At 38.6% G+C, this 19,356-nt stretch overlaps 2 protein-coding genes across 7 annotated transcripts in view; both read right to left on the bottom strand.

Moving 5' to 3' along the window:
• Positions 1-3,267, bottom strand: part of LOC129775725 (ataxin-2 homolog) — a 45,765-nt gene extending 42,498 nt beyond the window's left edge. For both annotated transcript variants that reach the window (XM_055780774.1, XM_055780773.1), the window contains exon 1: positions 2,279-3,267. In XM_055780774.1, the coding sequence (XP_055636749.1) occupies positions 2,279-2,316 (38 nt within the window). In that variant the 5' untranslated portion in view covers positions 2,317-3,267. The remainder of the gene's footprint in view (positions 1-2,278) is intronic.
• A 12,383-nt stretch (positions 3,268-15,650) lies between these two features.
• LOC129775480 (semaphorin-5A) overlaps positions 15,651-19,356 on the bottom strand; it is a 398,666-nt gene continuing 394,960 nt past the window's right edge. For 3 of the 5 annotated variants that reach the window (XM_055780269.1, XM_055780270.1, XM_055780274.1), the window contains one exon: positions 15,651-17,092. In XM_055780269.1, the coding sequence (XP_055636244.1) occupies positions 16,835-17,092 (258 nt within the window). In that variant the 3' untranslated portion in view covers positions 15,651-16,834. Of the gene's footprint in view, positions 17,117-17,143; positions 17,711-17,782; positions 17,967-19,356 lie in introns of those variants that run through there. The other 2 variants (XM_055780272.1, XM_055780273.1) reach the window with 2 other exon arrangements.

A 19,356-nucleotide genomic window follows, 5' to 3' on the forward strand; every position in this document is an offset into this window, starting at 1 on the left:
ATACGGGTCCAATGTTTTGCGATAAAGAACAGAATTACCACTTTTTAGGAAAATGTGATAACCACTATAGCGGTTTGTCATGGAATGGCTTTATAAATATACGATATATGGAAAAATAATAAAATCAAAAGCATAAAAATTAAATTTTGTTGCTATATTTATTATTCATTTTGTTTCGAATGATTTTACTACACTACATACTTCAATTCAACCGACTTCTTACATATCTCTGGAAACTCAGAAAAAATGAGTGGTTCTGCAGTTGTGAAACGCAGTGTAGTTTAACCGCAAGTTAAATGTGGACGTCTTCGACTAGGTATCTTATCCAAATATACATTCGCAGAGCATGTGTATCCTGCTATGGAGAACAGTTCAAATAATTTTCACTACACTTGTGCGAAAAATAAGTCGGAATGAATCATCAAGTTAAGGAGGATCGATTTTCGCGTAAGTATAGTGATAAATTGTTGTTCCACGCTTGTTTCTTTGATTACCTTCTAGTGTACCGAGGTCAAATTTGGGCCCCACAAGAAGCTAGACCGAATCGCTCTGGGCTACTAACGTGTTACTTAAACTTTGACTTAGGAAACCATGGAATGGACGTGGAATAAGGTAGAAAAGTGGACTGTTTTTGATGGTACCACGATTTTAACAACATGATTTTTGAGAATGTTGACAGAATTAAATGGGCACGGTAAATTGAAACATCTTCGACCAATTCTAATCGAAATTAACATAAAAATCAAGCATAAGAATCTGCACTGGAATCCTAAATATAAAATTCTGATGGATACCTAAATCCCAATACACCGAGTTAGAGAAATAAGAATCCATTTATTGGTTTTGGATTGAACAATACATACAAGAATATATTATACGACTAAAGAATATTTGGAAGCAATGTAAAAAGAGTTAGATAAGACAAAATGTTTATCATTCAAGTAAATGAATGAATCGATAATAGATCAAAGCAATGAACCCATTTTTGCAGCAAGACCTCATAAATGACCCATACAGCACCATACAACCAAATCGAGAACATCGATTATCTTTAAAATGGCATTGTTATGCCGGGAGCCAAAAGCAGCATAATTCGAAGAACATACCGTCTATTTACTCACTTTATCTTCTAGACACTCCTGGGGCAGACAAAAATACACAAAAGCCATAAGACTCGACTCATGATGGCTCATATTGCGTGCTCCTTTCTCACTCTTGTTTGCTCATTTACTATGCGCCAGAGTGCAACATGAGCGCATAAACATAATCCTATCGCACAAATCTCATATTAGTCACAACGAGAACAACAAACATGGCGTGCCGTGTGGACCCAACAGTGTGTGACGACGAGCACGACCAGGTAACGAAAGTGATTGATGCTTTAACGTGCCCCGGAGTCATACACAAGCAAGTCGCGCTGGAGTTGGAGTTACACTTTTTGCCCCTCTTCCCGACATATCTATGATGATGGAACAACGAACCGGAGTGCGATGAATTCATCATAGAAGTAGTGATAGGAAAACCTTATGAACTCTGTCGCACTCACACACGGACAGACTGGTTCAAGTCCCATGTAAATAAAAACGGAACGAGAAGACTGGCAGCAGTGATGCCAAATGGCGAGCTCTTGTATGTGGACCAAATTTGCAAGGAACAATCATAAATCAAAAGCTAGTGTTAGATTAGTCTGAATTGAGTTCTACTGTTTAGTGTCTTGCGACCGAAACAGTAGCTCGCAGATTGTACTAAAAATGCTAGCAATTCGCTTTCTCAATAGGCTTGTTGTCCAATGGCGCTGGAGCTCTCTTGCTGAAACGAACTTTCAAAGGACCAAACAAGCGAAATGTGTCCATACAACGGACACTTTTTCTGGTAACGATACCCTCCTGTTGAGAAGGTGCCTTGCTGAGGCATTTTCACATGCTTTTCCTCAGACCTTCCCGAAGCAGTGGCCTGAGTAACTGGGTACTCGTGTGGGTGCTCCAAGTGCGAGATTAACACTAGCTTGAATAATTCATGATTGTCCTCACTGATGGTACGCATTCGAGCTGACTTCCATTTGAAACAAAATCGCTCTATCGATACTAAGAGTATCCAGTAAATTTAATCAAAACACAAATAAATAAATCGGCAGCACTTTCATGGCGAAATAGCAGCACCGCTATATCAATGACATTGTCGTTATATATAGTGTAATAATTCAGCAAACCATTAGGCCAATTTCATTAGCAACAACTGTGCAGAAATTCATACACTTTAGAGTAAATCGATCACTCACCTGGCCGGACCGGGGCGGGCTTTGTTCCGCTTGTTCATGTCGTTGTCTTCCGCGGCAGACGAGGAGTGGCCCAAAGAGGAGCCTTCCCTATGGTTTCGCGTTGGGACCGGAATTTTGGCTGACGATCTAGCAATCTGGCCACCGATGTATGAGGCGCACTCAATGTGTGGGTACTTTTAAATCCTTCTGTCCGGTGTGCACGAATTTGCGAAGAAACCCCCCAAAACTGTTACCTCTCCGTGGTTCTTGCTCGATCCGCTAATCGACTTGATTTCTTACGTTAAACGTTAAACGTTCTCAGAGGCAGACTGTTGCTTGACTGCTTGCCTTTATGTAACCCGCCGTATGTGTGTGTCTTTCTCTTGTCAGTGATGAACACCGTGGATATAGCAAATTGCTGGCAGTCGCGCCAAGTATTACTTCACAATCCTTACGTTGTTTTCCTTCTATTTCGCTCTCATCAGTACTTCATTTGCAAACATTTGCTTCCTTCGCAGGTAGATCACGAAATCGGATCCAGCCTAGTTTCGCGTTTCTACCCTGAAAACGTGTTGTTCTGGCTCCACTCCGCAATTTGTTTTCCTCCGTAGGACACAAAAAATATGTATGCAATCTGTCGAGAAAAACCAAAACACGTTCCCTTGAAATCTCGTTTTGGCAGAGAGTGCGCTTCTTGTTCTCTTTTTGTTTTCACTTGAGCAGTGGAGTTCCCTTTTTTCACTTCTTCTTGCGTGGCTGTGAACTTCTTCTTTCACAATTTTGACGGCGCGCTTCAAAAAAGCCAATTTCTACTTTTGCTTCCGCGAGAAAATCTTCGCTTACACACGTTTTCCCAGTGCAATACCGATGCTGGTCACTTTTAACGCCTCTATCCTTCCAGGCGAGCACTTGCGATTTAAACTAAGAACGACTGAAAAATGATAATCTTCGACAATAAGTAGCGAGCAGGAGAAAATACCTTTGCCACTCGCAGTTTCACTTGCTAATGACGACGGTCGATCGGGTAAGCTAGTGTGTGTGAGATTTTTGTCTTTAAATCTCTTTCTGATTTACCTAGCTCAACGTAATTTTGCGTTTACCTGAGGTATGCTATATTTTTGTACCTAAAAAAATTGATCCAAAGATAAAACATAGCAAACTAAAGTTTTTTCTTTGAATTTGCAACTTTTCACGTTTTTCAACAAATTAACCTCACTTAGAAAACGAACTAAAAGTTGAAAGTATTAACGGATTTTGATTCAGAGGAGTTAGAGACGTCGGTTAATCGTTCGATTAATTCAAATAATCGAATATCTGCAATTATAATCGAGTAATTTGGTATTGAATAATGAAAAATCAAAATATGAATACATCGAATAGTTATCACAGTAATCGCGATTAATGAAAACAGGAACCATTTTCAAGGTTAATACATTTTTAGGTCAAGTTAGGCTATGGATTTTTTTTAGATTTAGAAATGATCCGACGATTAATCGATAAACGAATAAACGAAAAATTTAGACATCTCTAAGAGGAGTGCGCGTTTTTGCCGAACGACGAATGGGATTTTTGCTCTGATGAAGCTATTTGTAAGCTCGCTCTACAGCGGAACACCGTATGTTAAAAAATGCAAGTATTTAGACGATTAAGACGATAAGACGATCATATTCACAGCATTTCGTTTAAGGACCCATTCTTTCATCGAATATGTAACTTTGTTAGGAAGAACAGAAATTTTTTTCGGCATTAAATCTGGAAAATAGAAATTACTAACTCAGACAGTTTTTTCTGTTTATCCAGAAACACTAATGTATAGACCTTCAAAGCATACCAGTGTTATTCGCTATGTACGATGAGCTAGAATGACAGTTGAGTAGAAAAAGAGATCATCGCATACGTCAGCCTGATGACACCAGTGCTGCCATCCTGATAAATAAAGAAATAAATTATTTGTTATTTTAAGAGACTGGCGGTTCTGATATTACTACACTGATAGAAATTATTAGTGAATATAATGAATTTTTGGTAAATGCTACCAATCCATACATTAGAAGAAATCTCGCTTAACTTTTGAAAAGGTCCTATGTAACAAAAGTAAACAAATCGAGTTAATGGATGCACGCTCTTAGTTTTCAATCATTGAATGCATTACAAAAACAATCGTTCATGTATCTATCTTCTTCATCTTTTTATCGCCGATACAAAAAATATCCAATGTGCAGATTCGGATTTTAAGCACTCGGCTGTTACTTCGGACGCCACTTTCCTCCGACGCTCGGAACGTCCGAAGTAACAAAACAGTCAAAACAACACAAAGTCGTACTTCGGTCGTTTTGGGTTTTTGTTTCTTATAGGCGTTGTTAGCGATTTCAGTGCAATTCAACGAGTGATAACAACAATAATATGCCTTTAGAACGAAATGCTGATATTTGAATTGCTGTTTAGTAGTTAGTTTCAGATTCGCATTGTGCAACGTAATATGTCCAATGTGCAAACGCGGCAGTCAAAACGTCCAATGTAACATTTTTCGTTCCTAGGCTTCAAATTTTAGCTCAAATCACTGAACAACAGTTACGATTGGTTTTTCAGAGTTATTCTTGACTGCTAGTGGTGAAAGTAGCGATAGAGATCGTTCCCTTTCAATACAATTCGCAGATTAATGTTCGGGTCTTCAACTTCGTTTTTCTCGAGTTGACGGAAATGTTACATTGGACCTTTTCAAAAGTTACGCGAGAAATCTTTTGTAACTGGAGCTACCAAATTTTAAGTAGTCGATATATTTGTAGAATGCACATAATATTAGTACATTTTACAAAAACTTCGTAATGATGTAATAAACATTCTTACGAGAGATCAGTACATTTCACTTGATAACGTTAATTAGAGTGTTGTTATATCTGAGCAACTGTGTAGAGCAAAGCTCGCAGTCAACATTTCCCTCGTGAAGCGATGCAATTCGATTTTTTTTATTCTTTATTTTTGAGATTTTCAGCCTCCTGGGTTGGTTCGTCTCAGTAAAAACGGCCGAAACCATGCCGCGATGTGCGCTTACTATTCATTATACATGCACATACGGACAAGCAATTAACAATAAAACAATAAAACAAAAACAGATTTCGTCACGAGAATTTCTACGCATTTGAGCTTTTTTTCCCCTGGTTTGACGAGGATGTCCGCTTGCCATGGCCCCAGGCCACAGATGGGGAATCCGCGCCACTCGAAGATGCCGACTGTTCTTGTTCCCCTCATCGCGAAGGGGAAGGAACAAGGATCTTCGATTTAATCACAAGTTTTTTGTTCAAATTTTAAAGTACAGATCGGCATCTTTCAAAAAACAGAGCAGTGCAGCAGTTTGTGAAGGGTCGTCGCCAAGCATATCTCGAATGCTCCCGCTGATCCCGTGTAAGTTCCGGAGGTTCTCATACTTTGGGCAAATACAGAGGATGTGTTCGACTGAATTGCGAACCTCGCACAAGTCACAAAGGGAATGAAAGGGTCCTCTGTTGAAGTTGTGTGACATTCTTTCTTTCTTTCTTTGTTTTTAAGAGGCTTTAAACTTTGCAGTTCATTCGCCTCTAAGTGTGTGACATGTTGCAGTGGCCGGTTCTTAACCTGGATAAGATTCGTTGTTCTCTCATTGTTTTGACGTCTTCGAATCTGGCGATGGATCCTTTGATTCTCCGGAGGAACAGCGTCGCTTCAACGGACCATTTTTCCGCCCAAAAAGTTTTGAACGTGTTGGCGATCCATAGTCTGATGTCGTCTAGCGGTGATGCAATTCGAAGGTAGGCAGTTTGTTTAAATTAAAATATAATTATGCATTTATATTTCTTCTCGGTTGCGAAGCTATTTTCGCCAAAAAAATATGAAGGGCCACACCGAATATATACCAATTGTTGTGCTGAATAAATTATCTCGACGGCACCGGCACCAGAATACTAACGCAGATATCCATCACCAACATACCAATCATCCAGCAGCAGAATGCTCCGAGCGTGAAAGTGGGCCCATTTGCAAATTGTGCCAGCGCAAACTAGTGCTCATACAGCCATTCCATGCCAAACCGATATAGTGGTTCTCAGATTTTCGTCAAAAGTGGTAGTTTTGTTCTTTATCGCAAATTATTAGACCCGTATTTTTCTATTTTTTTGTTAGGGGCTTTTTATTTTAGGATGGTCCGAAAAAAACATTTTTTCGCATTTTTGCAAAAAAATTACGTTTTACAAAAATTCATAACTTTCGAACTACTAGACCGATTCAGATGATCGACATATCGAATTAAAGCCAATCACCTGGTCTTTTACTTGCTATGCCTGAAATACCGCCCTGGTTATTATTGATTGCATTCGTTTTTTATTGTTTTCATAGTCTCGGGACCAAAGGCGCTATATTTTTTTATATTTTATACAATATACAATATAGCTCGAAACCAGGGAGACATTTTTCGTTTTTGAGTTATGATTTTTCAAAGTTAACCGATGATCCAAAAAATATTTTTTTCCCATTTTTTCCACTTCAAAACGACGGTTCGTGAGACGTGAGACGAGAAAATGGTAAAGGCTTTTCATGTGAAATGAACAAACTTTTAACCCTTTGCGGGTTTTAACCCTCAGCTACCATAGCAAGGAATGATACTGAATACCCTATTCAACGATGTAATAGTTTACATTTTTCCTTAACGAATTTTAATGTCTAGTGAACTTTTTTACGAATGTATACAAAGCTTCTATGAATAATAGGTAACGGTACTCGGTATAAAAAAAATATTATCAGTGTGGTAAGATAAGAGGATATCTTTCAAGGGAAATTTATTCCGACCGCAAAGGGTTAATATGAAAATTATGAATGAAAACGATTTTTTCTGTATCGAATATGTATTCTATTTTGAAATAAATTTTGAAATAACAATAAATGAAAACTGTGTTTGTTATGTATATATCCTCTTGATGCAGGCTGAATGTAAAGCGTGCCAGGACAATTTGAGACTCAACGTGTTAAACAACGATTATTTATTAGATTCATTTACTTCTAACGTCTAGCATTGATTGATTCAAATTTTATCTCAAAATAAAACTTGATTGAAACTAATGATTTAACAATAGCTGAATTCAAAACTAGTTTGATTGGTCAGGACTAGCATATGGCAAGCGAGGTTGTTTGATTTGATGAGAATTGGAGAAGAAGAATCGAACAGTGATTCCAATTTTGAGAAATAGATAAAGGGAGAGCATAAGTATCGACTTACATCATAGATACCAAAATATGTGAACGGAAGAATTGACAACCGATCATTGTATTTTACATGTCCCTCTGAATTTATTGCACATCTCATGTTTACGTAGTTCTCGAACCGCGAAAGTTTATTCACTTCTAGTATCTGAAACGAAGATTTTCCCAGGCTTCTCAGTTTAAAAGTTCGTTAGGGAAACATACATGGAAGTATAAAAGTACTCAACACCAAAAAATACCCTCGACTTGCATGTATTTACAAAGCGGATTCTCCTAAGCACATTAATTTTGAAGACCATGTTAGGGAAACACAGCTCGGTGGGAAGAAAATACCCGTGGCTTGCATGTATATTTGCAAAGCGGATTTCCACAGATACATCGATTTTGAAGTCTGTGTTAGGGAAATCGTAAATCGTACCAAATAAAACATGGCAGTTAGGGCGTTTAGATAACGCTTGACATTTTACAGTTATTCAATTGTTCATCTCTTGAAAAATAACATTATATTAATTGTGAAAGACGCGTAGAAATATTTCCTATCAATTAATGCAGTATCTTTTCGATCTATTAAGAAATGTTCGAGTTATAAGCATTCGAAATACGGGTAGGGTTAGCACACAAATCGGCAGAACAAATGTATGGGAAAAAGGAAACTCTTCCAGTTTTCATGAATTAAGATCGTTTAGATATTAGCGAATTGTAATGTATAGCTAAACTGCCCAGACGTCCCGCGTTACGCGGGACAGTCCCGCATTTGAACAAAATGTCCCACGTAAGATTACGTCCCGCGAAATGTCCCGCATTTGGCAAAAGAAACGAAATTGTCCCGCGATATCAATATATTTCAATATCACAGTTTGATCATGTTGATTTTCTTAAATGGATGAACCTCAAAAAAAAAACTTTTATTTGGCAGACTGTTCAAGAGCGCTTCTAATGCATCCAAAAATTGATACGTTGAGTTGGTTTCATCGCACCGATAGTGGGCTTTTGTTTAGAGAGTGTCAACTGGAAGCGACAGCAACAAAATTGGAAACTGATTTTTATAAAAGTCCCTTATTGATCCGCAGGGACCAACGTGAGCCAGACGAAGAGTTCATCTTTGTTCCTCTAGCTCGGTCAGGGCTTAACGTTTTAAATAAGCCGGAAGAACTAGTGTATACTCGACAGGAAGAGGCAGGGTTGTTTGATGAAGTATCGTAAATGAAGCGCTGGGCGGTCTTACGGAAGTTGGCCGGAACCTCAACCATGGCCGATGAAAAGATGTATGTCGGCGTGTTCTTTTACCTTTTCATGGCTCTGGTGGTCGACTGTCTCTCCATTTTGGCCATTCGCCCAAAAGTTTTCTATCGGTCGCAGCTGCGGAATGTTGGGAAGGTTGGCGGTCTTCACGACAATGTTTATCTCCAGCCGATCCATCCTCCAGTGACCTTTGGCATAATGGGTTGAACCCAAGTTCGGCATAAAGACCACATCACCTTCGCAACTACCAGCAAACACTTCGTACTATATATCTCCCCGTTCACCATATGATTCGAAAGAAGAGCGGCTTGGTCATTCCCCATTCGCCTGTCAGAGAAGGACCTTCTTCTAGAATTTGATGTGGATGATATATACGGCATCATCGCTTACCTGAGGAACGTAAAGAATCCGGTCCCCTGCCATTCGTTGAACTCTAGCATCAAGTACGTCTCGTTTTTCATTATGAGCACGAATAGAAGTTCTTCACCAGTGAAACAGAAGTTTTTCACTTCTTTCGCCGGAAAGAAGTTTTTCACATGATTCACCTCATGCACCTCAAGCTACTCCTTCTGGGTGATTGCCTGCTGCTCAGATACGGCCGGTCTCGCCTGACGCTTCCGCATAAAAATGTCCATTTTGGTCAGATTCTCCTTCACCATTTGGGCGGTTGCTTCGATCTCCCGGCTTAAGGAGCGGCAGGGAGACGATGTTGTAAATACCAGATCGGCTATATCTGGCGGACACAAACTGCCTCAGGATGTCCAACTCCTTCACTGTGAAGTGGAGCTTGCAGTATGAAAAACTCATCAAGTTGCTTGACAGTGCCGCATCTGCGAATAAACAGCTTTGAATCATTTTTGTTGTAGGTCTTATAAACGTGAGATTTAAGGAAAATTTGTTCCATTAAATTACCTTCCATCGCCATCCGAAATTGGTCTATTTTTTTTAAGCATACGCTAACACTAAAATCGATGAAAAATGAATTGGAATTTTCGAGTCGGTAATTTGAAGAAAATTTCAGAACTCAGTTTAGACTCGCTAAACTATGGTTTATATTAACATAACGTATATACATAACGTTTTGTTTTTTGTGTCTCGCGTTAGACCTCTGACCATCTGGTCACTTTATGTACAGCATATCAAACAAATCTCAGAGAATTTCCGATTCGATTGGTATGCAAATCATGAGAATTCGTTCACAGTTAAAATAGTTATGAACGTTAACTTTATTTCATAAAAACGTGACCTGTTTACTGATTTGGCACCCTTCCTGAAAGACGTAGTTCTACGTCAAAACAAGTTTTTATTTATCTGTATTATAAAGGGTGTGTCACATCAAATTGCATCACGGAAAAAACGCTGTAGAAAATCGCCCAGTAGATCGATCCTTTTGAAAATTTTAGACAGTAAAATAAAAACTATTAAACAACTTTTGGCATTTTCTTTTTATTCATACTCCGAGCCCAAGCCCGTATGCTCGCTCCTTCCTCTTTACCCCGTCCATAAGGTTCTGTAAATCCATTTTCTCTTGAAGTCCGCCTCCGATTTGACAACTTTTGGGTTCTTCCGGAGGGCCTGCTTCATAATCGCCCAATATTTCTCTATTGGGCGAAGCTCCGGCGCGTTGGGCGGGTTCATTTCCTTTGGCAAGAAGGTGACCCCGTTGGCTTCGTACCACTCCAACACGTCCTTTGAATAGTGGCACGAAGCGAGATCCGGCCAGAAGATGGTCGGGCCCTCGTGCTGCTTCAATAGTGGTAGTAAGCGCTTCTGTAGGCACTCCTTAAGGTAAACCTGCCCGTTTACCGTGCCGGTCATCACGAAGGGGGCGCTCCGCTTTCCGCAAGAGCAGATCGCCTGCCACACCATGTACTTTTTGGGAAACTTGGAAGTTTCTGCTTGCGAATCTCCTCCGGAACGCTGAAATTGTCCTCTGCGGAGAAGAACAACAGGCCCGGCAGCTGACGAAAGTCCGCTTTGACGTAGGTTTCGTCGTCCATTACCAGGCAATGCGGCTTCGTCAGCATTTCGGTGTACAGCTTCCGGGCTCGCGTCTTCCCCACCATGTTTTGCCTTTCGTCGCAGTTAGGAGCCTTCTGAACCTTGTATGTACGCAAGCCCTCCCGCTGCTTGGTCCGCTGGACGAATGAACTTGACAAATTCAGCTTATTGGCGACATCCCGGACCGAACTTCTCGGATCACGTCTAAACTGCTTAACTACGCGCTTGTGATCTTTTTCACTGACGGAGCATCCATTTTTGCCGTTCTTCACCTTCCGGTCGATGGTTAGGTTCTCGAAGTATCGTTTTAGTACTCTGCTGACCGTGGATTGGACGATTCCCAGCATCTTACCGATGTCCCGATGTGACAACTCCGGATTCTCGAAATGAGTGCGCAGGATTAATTCACGACGCTCTTTTTCGTTCGACGACATTTTTCCAAATTTACGAAAAATTGACAGTGAAGCATGGCCAACGTAATCTATACACTCTTATCTGATTATAAGCGAAGGCTGAAGATATAATTCCTAAAAATTAAATTTCTACAGCGTTTTTTCAGTGATGCAATTTGATGTGACACACCCTTTAGTGATTTTCAACTCATTTGGCTGGTTCGTCACTTTTTACTTCCATTTTTGGAAGAATGTCGGGAGTGAGAATTGAACTCGTGATCTTGAGCGTGAGAAGTATGGATGTTACCTCCACGCCAGATCGGCTCCTCGCGTCAAAACACTGTAAAAATTGCCGAATTCCGTTTTCGATTTTTGTTTTGCGATATCATTCGTCTCCAACAGTTCTTTCGGAATATCTTCATTCACATAGGTTGTTGTTTACTCAAAACGATAGGCACGTTTGTAGGCGTAACTGGATCATAATACTTGTTCCATTTTGTGCAAGAAACTTCATCAGAAACAGATACAAATATATACAGTGACTCAAATCCGTAATCGTACTACACTATGCAGATCTCTTTTCCCTTCTTTTGAAAGTCGAAAACAAGCTTTCGGAACATTCTATTAAGATAAAATCATAGTGTCATATGAGAGTTAAGAGGTTTGCTATTTGTTTTCAGAATAATGGTTTTTATTTCTCTAAAAATGGCGAGTGTATGTACTAATGTATGAAAATTGACTCAAACTCATAATCGTACGCTGGTTGATTGTTCATTGCAATTATCTTTAGCCGTATTTAGCCTTATCTACGAGTTTTTTTGGTGTATTCGGAAGGTATATTTATCATTTTTTTCATTAAGTGGTTTTTAAAATCGTTATTTTTTGAAATTTAATGGTTTCTAAATTTCCTACACAGATAACATCCTCAGTTTTTTACTGGGATTTATGTCGGAAGATTATGGAAAAATATCAATAACTTTTGAGTAATTGTAATGTAACCATGTACGAACTTCATATGTCTTGAGCTCTGGGTCATTGTCTTGACAAAACTCGAATCCTCGATTCCATCCCATTTTGTTGACACTTTGCTTCATATTTTCCTTTAGGATGTTCAACATTCTGATCCAATACGCCATCGATGAAAACCGGTTACATTACAATTGCTCAAAAGTTATTGATATTCCTCCACAATCTTCCGACATCAATCCCAGTAAAAAACTGAGGAAGTTATCTGTGTAGGAAATTTAGAAACCATTAAATTTTTAAAATAACGATTTTAAAAACCACTTGATGAAAAAATTGATGAATATTCCTTCCGAATACAGCAAAAAACTCGTAGATAAGGCTAACGACAGCTGAAGATAATTGCAATGAACAAGAAAAGGAAGGAAGGCAATGAATAATAGAGACTTTAAACTTTTTCAGTTCATTCGTCTCTAACCTTGAAAAAGACCATTGGAAAACTTTACTTTTCCTGCATTACACCTCCACCACCATTGCCTTGACAAAGGCACTCGATCCCTCGCCGTCCAGCTCGTCCGATGAACAAGGGATACCATACTAATGATATAATTCGGAAACTGGCCAACGCCTTCGAAATCGAGCTGAGATTTCAACCAGCGTACGATTATGAGTTTGAGTCAATTTTCATACATTAGTACATACATTCACCATTCTTGAAGAAATAAATACCATTATTCTGAAAACAGATAGCAAACCTTTTAACTCTTTGTGACACTATGATTTTATCTAAATAGAATGTTCCGAAAGCTTGTTTTCGATGTTAGCTTGTTTTCGATTTTCAAAAGAAGGGAAAAGAGATCTGCATGGTGGAGTACGATTACGGATTTGAGTCACTCTATGAGAAAGGGATGCAATGATAAATTCCCGGAGTACGATTACGGATTTGAGTCACTCTATGAGAAAGGGATGCAATGATAAGAGTGGCTCTTATGACTCATCATATGACACAGAAAACATATTCAATGGAAGTTTCCGGTTGGCTTCCGGTAACTGTGACTTCCGGCTTTCGATCACCCCCGACCCAGGTTCTTGGTTGTCGATAATCGTTCCCCGAGCAACTTTATAACGTTAGTGACAGTTGATTTGGTCACGATTTAACGGTTTACTAACTCGGCGTGTGAATCATCGCCTTTTTGCTAATATTTCCAAAATATAAATATCTAAAATATCACATATCGTACCTCTTTGAAATCGCACAAGGGATTCGGACACATTAATCTTGTCAGAGTAGAATTATGCGTTTTATTATTCAATGTACATTCTGTCAAATATATACCGGGAATTTTCGTAGCAACGAGACATGGGTATGACTTGGCCTATATCCGGAACTAAAATTACCGCTTCGTGGGATTCTGGATGTTGGAAAATCAAAAGTCTGGATTTGTCTGAACATTTTCGACATTTTTTATATATTTAACTGCGAATTTCATCGAAACATTTTCACGAGAACGTCGTTTGATATATGTGGAAGCGGACACGGTTTGCTGACGAGCAATGACAATGAAGTATCTTTCTTAAGGAAGGTGAAGAAGAAGTTTGGATTGAATTTGTCCACAAAGGACCTTCTCAGGACTAGAACTGCAAAAATTTAAATTCTATATAATTCAACAAATTCAACATTTTTACGTCTGATGTTTTAAACATGGTTTAATAGTTATTTTTTCTTATCATATATCGACGCATTATACTTAAACTTGATGGTTGCAAACATGTGCACCGAACCACTTTCTTCGGTGCTCAGTTAATTTTTGGGAACAAATTTCTCAATTGCGGGAATGCTATTTCACCACCACGGGTAGTTGTGGATAGAAGTTTACCCCAAAACATGACTAATCAGAAAATCGGAAAAATCAACATTGCGCAGCTCTCTGAATTAAATTGGCTGAATCATTTCTCTGGGAACCAGATTAGGAAAATTTTCAGTAAGCGGTAGAACAGTAGGTAGTTTGATGTTTTCTTCTGATGATATTGGACGGGTCCAGCATAGTCTGATTTATCATAAGTTGAAGTTGATGCATTACATTAGCCTTTAATTCGTTGAGCCGATCAACAGATATTTTTCCATCGCTTACGTACTTCCTAATGATGATGATGATGTTGGATTAAAGAGGCTTTAAACTTTTCAGTTCATTCGCCTCTAAAAATTCCTAATGAGTTGTTGAGCCGTTGACTCAACCTACACATGAACTCATTTGTGAAAACAATATCCAATACCATGAAACGTCGTGGAACGCTCGAATCAAAGAGCATTAGTCAGAACTATAGCATATATACTTTATAGTTAAAAGCGATGGACAATCTCTTTTAAGCAAAGTGCCAAGAAAGTTGCCTGGCGAAGTCATGGTCCTTGCCCCATAAGCGCTATATCCGATTAAATAAATTTGGTATGCAATTTTTTCATGTTCGATGTTTGACATTGTTTGCCACTGTTGATAATTGAAGAGTGGCAAACAAAATAGTATTTGTACAAATTTCAAACCAAACCTTAACTGTCAAAAAGTGTCAATTATTTGACCTCCGAACAAACAGTGTTCGGCTATCTTGAGGCTAGTGACAATTTCTTCTAAAATCAAATTGAACGGATTGCTTCATAAATGACTAATGGGCTCCTCGTGTTGACTATCTCCGAGAACATTTGTGATCACAGCAGTCTCTTTTGTGCTTCTCAGTCGCAGCATGCTTGAAGAAATCCTTCAATTCTCCAAGACACTTTATATCTTTACACTATACTTTGTAGAAATCGGTGCTTTGAGAAAGCCAGCTCCCAATTCCTTTGGTAAAATCAGCGATGTCATTTTAAAAAACTGTTTCAATAAAACTAGCACAAACTAGCTTCCCAAACGAACTCAATAAAGTCAAATTTGATTGTTTTTTTTTCTAAATCTGGAAAAAATTGGGCAAAGTGCAGAAAGTCTGGACTAGACAAAGGATTGTCTGGACATCTGGATGCTTTACCAAAGTCTGGAAGATTACAGCCAAATCTGGATACAAATAATTCACAAATACTGGAGTAGGCAATTAATTTTTGAAAAAAATATATATAAATCGCACGTTAATAATAAATTTTTATGAAAAATCACCTTCTTTTTTTCTATTTCTACTAATGTAATCTTTTGAATTAAATTAGTAAATGAGTGTATTCAACAAATTCCAGAACGCAAATGTCAAATGCACATAACAAATGTTTCATCTTATACGAACTTATGCGCGCTGATCCATTTGTTGAGTTTAGTACAACAATAATACTTTCTTCTAGAAATCAATATGTATCACGTAACACAACTTATACTTAAATGTTCCAAACAAGAACTTGTGTTAATTAATGGGGGTCAATTTTTAGACCTCGTCGACCCCCAAATCAATTTTCGTTCATATCGACCCCTGATAAATCAGTAATCGACCACTTTGAGAACCCCTGATTTAGATGAATTGAACATTTTCGACTCTAATTTTGAAGAACAGTCGAGTAGACAATTCAGTGGATTTCGGATCAGAGCAAACGCGCGTTTACAATTAACGTAACATTTTATAAATCATCACTAATCCACAGAAGTCACTTCAATAAAAAGTTAAGAACAGGAGAGAATGTCTTTTTGTTGTTGTTGTATCCAAGTCTTATTGTTTGCATCTATGCTAGAATATGTCGTCTTAAAACTAACATCTTGTCACAGGCTGAATCTTTAAAATAACCGCTCAACATGAGCTACTTTTATCACCAGTAAAATCGGAGATTTTACTTCTTGCTCCTAAAACTAAATGATTAAAATGTTCAAAATGTTTTCGATGTTATCAAGAATGAAACAGTTCGTTCAACGATAAATGTATAAAATATTTAAAAATGTCTTTTGTTAATTTTTGTTCTGCTCACACTAATTCACCTTTCAATGGCACACGAGTTTGAATTTAATGCACTACTTTTCTCGTATATTATTGTTATACTATATCAGCTAACAAATTCGAACTATATAGTAAGTAGCAGCTTCATCACCTCCGTTATTGGTTTCCCCATGTGGTCGTGTTATAAAAGTAATTTGCGTTCATTTGGTTAAAAATTTGTAGCCCCTCGATTGTTGATTATGCTTAATGAGTTGAAGCGTTTGCTGTGTTCTAATATGTTGTTTTTAAAAGACGCCGCTGACTTTCGATGTAAAATAATCTACCAATAAGCAATACTAAATCTAAAATCATCAGCCTTTCAGCACTAATTACCGCTTATCGATTGCTGCTGTTGTTTTCGTATTTTCACATTCACAGTGTATGAATAGTACATAATGTTGAGGTTCGTTTCCAATGCAATGAAACTAGTTGTGTCTTTGCTAAGGACAAACGACTGGATGAGAACGAATGCTCGGTGTCTTGATTTAACTGAAACGAAAATACGCAAATATACAGGATATTGAAGATTTGTGAAGCTATCCGTTCCCGATACAAAACCCTTCGAGAAATGAACAAAACATTGACTTGTGAGCCTACAATTATTATACATTAAATTCTCTGATATTCTCTGAATTCTGTATGATTTTATGGAAATGCTATTGCTCTTTTTTCTCGTATTCCATGCCGTTGAGATCACAGTTCATAAACGCTGACATACGATTACCACAAAAGAACGAACACAAGAAAATCAACGAATTTTACACGAGTCCTGCCCATAACGTCACTCACAACACTAGTAACCTTTTAGCCGGGATCAATACTTTTCCTCCTCGAGTTCCAGCTGTCTGGCGTGGCGAATGTTGTTCAGTCCGTGGGTGTTCCGCTTGATGGTGGCAGTGTCGGAGTCGTTGAAGGATTTAGCCAACACTTTTGGGGTGTTGTTTCCTACCGCTCCGTTGACGTTGTTTGATTTGGTGAGCGTCGTGTGGCCGTTGGGGATCTTCGACCCGCTGGCATCGTTCCGTCCGTTGAATGACGACTGGCGCTTCGGTTTCTGGCCGCCCTCTGTGTACTATAGAGAAGTAGTGATAGAATGCTAATTGATAATTGGTTACGAATTAATTTTGTGGGGATAGATCGGACCGATTATGGTCTTATTTTTTTCTCTATAAATTATGAAAGCTACAAAGCGGAAATGATTTTTATAATGTACTAAATTACAGGAAGATGGTTTATGACAAGTAAGACGATGGAAATTTTATTATCAGTCTAGCGTGCGATCAGTAAACAATTAGGCGGCGGTGACACTGGATGCAGAAAAGTGGTCGTACGAATTGTATGCAATAGTGAAAGGAAACAACCACATTGAGTTGTATTGGTGTGGTTACATTGCTTCCCCCTTGCTTATTTCGAATTTGTCAGCTTCTATCGAACAAAATTGTTTGTTTTTATTCGTACAATCAAATTTTCGTGCGTACTCCTATCCAAAGTAACCTTAGCCTTAAATGATTATCTGACGAAAGATGGATTAGCTTCGTAGTCTCCAGAGACATAATCAGAAGTTCTGCTTCTTCGCAGCGACATGCTTGCAGAATCCACCGAGACCAGACGTAGATAGATTCGTTTTTTTAATTATGTTTTAACACATCTGTGTTTATGCTTCGAACTCGAATTAGCTTCCATCTTCAACCTGTAGAGAGTTTCGATAGACGATTGGAAATATGAAATCATTGAGAATCTCTATTGTAAACCGTCTGCTAACCTCAATCACAGGGCCTGATACGACCCGCAAAAGTTTAATGTCTCTACATTTCAACACTGCAACAACGGAGTCTGTGGGGTACCATGGCATCCTTCACAGTAAGCTGCCCTTGATGTGTTAATGCGGAGCTCCGGCACAGCCACTCGGCTTCTCTAGCCAATCGTGGGAGCCAAATGATGGGAACCTAATTAAAACGAACAGAAAAGCGTTGAAAGTGAGCACGTAGGGGAACCGCGGGTAGGATGGACAGTGGGGGTATAATGAACAGATGGTTATTTTGTACAGCTGCATTATGAACCTCAAATATCTGTTGATAGGAACCGCTTCTACATGCCATTATAATATTTAAACCATCATATGACAATGAATACTGATCAAAAGTGAAATAGGGAAACAAAAACCCAAAATCAAACATAATTCCGCGTGTGGATGTAATTTTTGCGGCTTAGATATTCACCCTTTCGCTACGAGCGTCGTCTTTAGACGACATGAAAGTCATACTGCATATCGATCACACCAGCGAAATGTGCATACTTTTCGGCACAGTGCATTTTGAATGTGTTAATTGCAAAATTGAATTCGCTGATGGTTATATTTCGGTTTGTGAGTTGACAGCGAAGCGTCATTAGATTAAGTAAATTCATTCGCGGAAAAGTTAATTCATTCGTGGTAAATTTAAATTATTGAAATAATTGCACTGGTGGGGTTGAAATGGACAGTCACATCCATAATCACATCCAGGGTTCTACATAGTCATAGTCAACTGAGGATAGTCAGTTGACTATCTAACTGACTATACCCGTATTTAGTTAGTAATGGCTTTTGGTTTCCTCGCGCAGTTTCTTCGCCAAAACGAGTAAACTATCAGTCGGGCGTTTAGTCGCTATCTCCCTCTACCGACTCGGCTATATCATTTCATTCTTCCCAGTCAAATTGTCCTCATTGCATTTTGAATTGACTTCCCTCAAAACGAATTCGTTCCTCTCTTTCTTTCTCCCATGTACGTGTGCATGCATCGATGTTTGAGTTCAATGTGGTTTGACATACGCTAGATTTTATTGTATCGTACACGAAAATTACTCACACGTATAAAATAGCGTGCAGTGTGTGTGCGCTATTTTTCACGCTATTCACTAATACTAACGCAAGGACCTTTATAGCATACTTGATGTATGTCTAAGTTCGTTGGTATGAGTTCTAGATGGATAGACAATAAACCGTCCATTGATGGGGTAACTTCTTTTTTGCATCAGAAATCATGTTTTCGTTCCTCTTTATATGGACGTAAAAAAAAAAGATTGCGTACGCGGGTATGAATTAGTAAAAATAGTAAAAATATTCTTTGTTTTATTTTTACGGAGTTCGAAAAAACGTCCGAAATTCGTGTCTCTACACTAGAATACCCCCTTAAAAATCGTTTTATTTTAAGAAGTGCAGCTTTGATTTATCTAAACTAATTTTTTACCTATTCCAGTGCTTGATAAACATAATTTACTTCGAAGCTTTGTGTCGTATTTATATGTAATTCATAAAACAGTGAAATAAACCATTAACTAACAATTCGAGCAGAGCTC

The sequence above is a fragment of the Toxorhynchites rutilus genome, chromosome 3 (assembly GCF_029784135.1).
Source record: "Toxorhynchites rutilus septentrionalis strain SRP chromosome 3, ASM2978413v1, whole genome shotgun sequence".
Classification (NCBI taxonomy): domain Eukaryota; kingdom Metazoa; phylum Arthropoda; class Insecta; order Diptera; family Culicidae; genus Toxorhynchites; species Toxorhynchites rutilus.